Source organism: Ipomoea triloba, chromosome 4 (genome assembly GCF_003576645.1).
Source record: "Ipomoea triloba cultivar NCNSP0323 chromosome 4, ASM357664v1".
Lineage (NCBI taxonomy): Eukaryota > Viridiplantae > Streptophyta > Magnoliopsida > Solanales > Convolvulaceae > Ipomoea > Ipomoea triloba.
The window spans coordinates 29211517-29216981 of NC_044919.1; the positions used below are offsets into that span (position 1 = coordinate 29211517).

At 41.4% G+C, this 5465-nt stretch overlaps 4 protein-coding genes across 4 annotated transcripts in view; 2 read left to right on the forward strand and 2 right to left on the reverse strand.

The window, feature by feature from the left end:
• The window catches only part of LOC116016119 (protein LIGHT-DEPENDENT SHORT HYPOCOTYLS 6-like), a 1701-nt gene extending 1688 nt beyond the window's left edge, over nucleotides 1-13 (reverse strand). Inside the window, exon 1 of the mRNA XM_031256283.1 lies at nucleotides 3-13. Coding sequence (XP_031112143.1) covers nucleotides 3-13 — 11 coding nt within the window. The remainder of the gene's footprint in view (nucleotides 1-2) is intronic.
• Nucleotides 14-1041: 1028 nt separating this feature from the next.
• On the forward strand, nucleotides 1042-3087 carry LOC116016310 (H/ACA ribonucleoprotein complex subunit 4-like). The gene has a single exon (XM_031256516.1). It carries the CDS (start codon nucleotides 1131-1133, stop codon nucleotides 2868-2870), a length of 1740 nt encoding a protein of 579 aa, XP_031112376.1. The 5' UTR covers nucleotides 1042-1130; the 3' UTR covers nucleotides 2871-3087.
• A 164-nt stretch (nucleotides 3088-3251) lies between these two features.
• On the forward strand, nucleotides 3252-4193 carry LOC116016311 (18.2 kDa class I heat shock protein-like). The gene has a single exon (XM_031256517.1). It carries the CDS (start codon nucleotides 3575-3577, stop codon nucleotides 4031-4033), a length of 459 nt encoding a protein of 152 aa, XP_031112377.1. The 5' UTR covers nucleotides 3252-3574; the 3' UTR covers nucleotides 4034-4193.
• A 334-nt stretch (nucleotides 4194-4527) lies between these two features.
• On the reverse strand, nucleotides 4528-5463 carry LOC116016120 (sugar transport protein 6-like; the record flags this gene model as incomplete). Its single annotated transcript, XM_031256284.1, has 1 exon — nucleotides 4528-5463. A coding segment is annotated over one exon (936 nt), but the record flags the coding sequence as incomplete, so codon positions are not given.
• Nucleotides 5464-5465: the final 2 nt, after the last annotated feature.

Here is a 5465-nt window from a genome sequence, read left to right on the forward strand (position 1 = left end):
ACAGATCGGTCATGGGGATGGGGTGGGTGATTCGGGATGATGAAGGACGTTTCATCGCGGCAAAGAGTATGACTTGCACGGGTACTTTTACTGTTAAAGAAGCGGAAGCAATGAGCGTTCGGGAAGCTCTCAGCTGGGTGAAAGAGATGGACTTGGGAGACATCGATGTTGAAATGGATTCCCAACTTGTTTACTATGCTTTACTTTCAGGCTCTTTTCATTCTCCGTTTGGTCTTTTAATTGATGATGTTAAGGAAAATGCATCTATAATTCATGATGTAATTTTCCGTTTTGCTTGGCGATCTGCGAATCGTGCAGCCCATGCTATGGCTAGGGAGGCCGTTTCTGTGTCAGGTTGCGGGGAGTGGTTGTCTTCCCCTCCTCCGTTTCTTGTGAACATTTTGAGTTCTGATTTAATACATTAAGTTTTTACCTTTAAAAAAAAAATTGTGAATGTAAAATATAATGTATGTGAATGTAGAGTATAGTGTATGTGAATGTAGATCCAGGTCCACTTTGCAAGGTGGACCTAGTCCACGGCATAACAACCCTGAGCATTAAATTTTGTCTGATGGGCTCATGTGCATGCCTAACAAATTTGGGCTACTGCTTGATCAGTTTAATTGGGCTCATAAATAAATGTTGAATTGAGCTTGTTGGGCTGGTTAATATATCATCATAACCATTAATTAAATTATCTGCAAATTATTGTGTAAACCATGATTTACATAGTGCTATGTAGATCATAAAAAAATATTTTTAATATATTAAAAATATATTATTTGTGTACTGAATGTACATTTTACAAAATAATACTTTCAGTACACAAACAATATACTTTTAAATTTTTAATATATTAAAAATATATTATTTGTGTACTGAATGTATATAATTTGATAATATGGTCCTTACAGGTGCGTGGACCATTAGCTAATATGCCCAAAAACCTATTTCCAGTTATGGGCTTCCCTGTAGAACAGAAAATGAAGCCCATGAGTGCGACCGCAGTATCAAAAACCTCCCACAGAAAAACCCGCAGAACTGTAAAAACCCTAAACCCTAATACCTTCCAACATTCTCCGTCTTCCCCGTACCAGGAAACCCTAGGAGCTCCACCACTATCAGCAGCCATGACTGATGTAGAGCTCTCTCGTTCCGAGAAGAAGAAGAAGAAAAGCAAGTCAAAGGAAGAGACTGAAGCTTTACCAGATAACGCCGGCCTGACTCAGGCTGACGGAGACTATCTCATCAAGCCGCAGAGCTTCACTCCCTCCATCGACACCTCCCAGTGGCCAATCCTTCTGAAGAACTACGACCGCCTCAATGTACGGACGGGACACTACACTCCTCTCCCCTCCGGCTACTCCCCGCTTAAACGGCCGCTTGCTGAGTATATAAGGTACGGTGTTCTCAACCTCGATAAGCCTTCGAATCCATCTTCCCATGAAGTTGTGGCCTGGATTAAGAGAATCCTCCGGGTGGAGAAAACGGGTCATAGCGGCACACTCGACCCGAAAGTCACCGGGAATTTGATTGTGTGTATTGATCGGGCCACCCGGCTCGTGAAATCTCAACAGGGGGCTGGGAAAGAGTATGTCTGTGTTGCTCGATTGCATTCTGATGTTCCTGATGTCGCGAAGGTGGCTCGGGCGCTTGAAACCCTGACCGGAGCAGTGTTTCAACGGCCGCCGCTTATTTCGGCTGTTAAAAGGCAGCTTAGGATTAGAACTATTTATGAGAGTAAGCTATTGGAGTATGACGCGGATAGGCATTTGGTTGTTTTCTGGATTTCATGTGAGGCAGGTACTTATGTGAGAACTATGTGTGTGCATCTAGGGTTGCTGTTGGGTGTGGGAGGGCATATGCAGGAGCTGAGGAGGGTTCGGTCTGGGATTTCGGGGGAGAAGGATAATATGGTGACGATGCATGATGTGATGGATGCACAATGGGTGTATGATAACTATAGGGATGAGAGTTATTTGAGGAGGGTGATTATGCCTCTTGAAGTGCTTCTTACTAGTTACAAGAGGTTGGTAGTGAAGGACTCTGCTGTGAATGCTATTTGTTACGGTGCAAAGCTGATGATTCCCGGGTTGTTGAGGTTCGAGAATGATATTGAGGTTGGAGAGGAGGTCGTGCTGATGACTACCAAGGGAGAGGCCATTGCATTGGGGATTGCGGAGATGACTACTGCCGTTATGGCGACCTGTGATCATGGAGTGGTTGCCAAGATTAAGAGGGTGGTGATGGATAGAGATACATATCCTAGGAAATGGGGATTGGGACCAAGGGCGTCCATGAAGAAGAAATTGATTGCTGACGGGAAGTTGGATAAGCATGGGAAACCAAACGAGAAAACCCCAGCTGAATGGCTGAGGAACGTTGTTCTGCCCACCGGAGGGGACTCTATGGTTGCTGGACTAGCTGCTGCTGCTGATCCTGCTACGCCAGCAGCTGAAATCACCGGGAGTGTTGCTGAGGTTGAGAAGAAAAAGAAGAAGCACAAGGAAGGTGAGGAGGATGGCCATAAGCGGAAATTGGATGAAATTGATGGAAGCCCTGCATCACATGCTGCTAAGAAACCCAAGGTCTTAGAAGGTGAAGGGAAAGATGGAGAGGCAGCTGAGGAGGTGATAGAAGTTAAGAGCGAGAAGAAAGAGAAGAAAAAGAAGAAAGACAAAGTAAAAGATGAGGCGGCATCAGAGGAAGTGGAGAAATCAGAGAAAAAGAAAAAGAAGAAGAAAGACAAAGATGTTGACAATGGCGAGGCTGCTGCTGCTGCTGTTGGAAGCGATGAAGAAGCAAATAAAAGTGAGAAAAAGAAAGAGAAGAAGAAAAAGAAGAATAAAGATGCCAAAGAGGAATTATAAGCACATTTAAAATCTCCGCCCAGATAAATTCAAACCTTGTCTGGACCAAAATTTCTGCATTGTTATGAGTCTTATTTTAATACATGTAAGACAGCACTAGGTTTGAACCCTAATCTTAAAATTTGCCGGCTTAGTTTTATAATTATCATCTGTTTGTTTTATTTCTTATTGATTTTGTACTTTCAGTTCTAAGCTCTGCTAGAGATGTTTTCTGATCCTTAATGCTCTCAGTTAAGTTTTTGCCTCCAATTTTGCCCAAATTAGATGTTTTTTTTTTCTCATGTTGCAGCATAACCTGTCCATGCATATTGTGACTTTAGTATGAACAGAAACAGGGTTCTTGTTGACTACATTTGATCAAGACTAGAGTGTAAGCTAACCTACAAACCACTGTATGTCTATATGCAGTTGTAAAGCATTGATGAAATAGTGCAATTTACTGTAATGAAGATGGTAGAAACTCATAGAAAAAGCATCTCAACCAACTTGTCCTTTATCAAAAGCTAATAATAAAAAAATTATTGTGATGAGAATACCAGAACCCTCTTTTCATTGTTGATTAATCATGGCACATTCCAGACTCCTCTTCTATCACTATAAGTATGGTGGCTTGGCTCCTCTCATCAATCAACAAGTCATCAAAGTTTCCATAGAAATTGATCTGTTTTCTTGTGTTTAGAGCTTTTCTTGATCACTCCCAGAAAATGTCTCTCATTCCTAGCTTCTTTGGTGGCCAGCGAGCCAACGTCTTTGATCCTCTATCTCTTGATCTCTGGGATCCCTTTGAAGGCCTCTTCTCTTCTTCTCCGGCGAGGGAAACCTCTGCAATCTCTGCCGTGAGGATTGACTGGAAAGAGACCCCGGAGGCTCACATTTTCAAAGCTGATCTTCCCGGGGTGAAAAAGGAGGAAGTGAAAGTTGAGGTGGAGGATGGGAGGGTTCTTCACATCAGCGGAGAGAGGAGCAAAGAGAAAGAGGATAAAAATGATAAGTGGCACCGCATTGAGCGCAGCATTGGGAAGTTCTTCCGGAGGTTCCGCCTGCCGGAAAATGCGAAGATGGATGAGGTGAAAGCCGGCATGGAAAATGGAGTGTTGACAGTCACCGTGCCCAAAACGGAGGAGAAGAAACCAGAGGTGAAGGCCATTGATATCGTTGGTTAAACTTGTTATCTTACATAAAGCCATTAGTACTTCGAATTTCAAATAAAATAGAACTGTTTGTATGTTGTATGTTTTATGAGTTTCCTTAATCTTTATGAGTGTAATCCTTTGATTTTATATTTTTCTCATCCTAATAATATTACATGCTTGTCTTTTTCTTTTTTTTTTTTTAAATTTTTTTTCCAGTTAAAATCGTAAAATATAAGTGATGGACAAATTGCATAAGGCATATCAGAGTGCATGACACCAAGCTAGCCTAAATATTCATTCATTATTCTAATATAAATAAATAAATAAAAAAAGTAAAAGAATTTGAGGTTTCTAACATATGTAAAATAAAAATTTATACTTAAAAAAAAAAATTCGAATTACAATAATATATCTAAAAAATACTTAAAAAAATTCGAATTACAATAATAAATGTAAAAAATACTTTTAAAAAAAAAACAATGAAATAAAATATGATCACACTATCTCCTATCCCACTTAATTAATTAGGCGATTGAACTAGTGCTAGCATCGTCATTTTCATCAAAACATCTCTTCCACAACCAATGTTTCTTCCACACTCTTTCGTTCATCTCATCAATGGGGATCCCCTTGGTTTCGGGCAGCAAGAACACAACAAACAGCCCCATAACCAAAACAAAGGAAGCAAACATGAAGAAGATGGCGGATTTCATGGTGCAAAGCATAGTAAGAAAAGCTTGTGCCACAATAAAAGTGAATATCATATTGGTGCTAACCGCAAAGAAAAATCCTGCTGTCCTAGTCTCCAGTGGATATATTTCACTGGCAATCAGCCACCCCAATGGACCCCAAGACCAGGCGAAACCCATCACAAACACACAAATAAACACCAACACAATTACTGCTGCAAACTTTGGTATCATATTTGTAGCATTGAGATATGCTGCAAGAATTCCCCCTACCACACCCTGGGCTACAAACATTTGGATGGCACCTTCAATCAGTAACACTCTTCTCCCAAAATAATCAGAGCCCAAGATTGCCCCAACTGTGGAAAGTGAATTAACTAATCCAGTGATGACAGCAGACAACAGAGATGCATTCGCTCCTAACCCCATTGTTTGGAACAACACAGGAGCGTAGAACATGATAACGTTGATGCCGGTCAACTGCTGAAAAACCTGAAGAATGGTGCCACAGAAAAGTTGAGGCCAGCTAGAACGCTTCATTAGGTTTCTGAATGGGGTCTTGATCTTTTTAGCCATCTCAGTGGAACGTAAAATGTGCTCGTACTCTTTCTCAACGTTCTCCACGCCCCTTATCTTCTTCAGAGCTCGCAAACCCTCCTCATTCTTGCCTCTTTCGATCAGACTGGTAGGAGTCTCGACGATGATGAGAGAGCCCAAGCCTAGAAAAATGGAAGGAATTGCAGCTATACCGAGAGATACCCTCCAGCCATTGG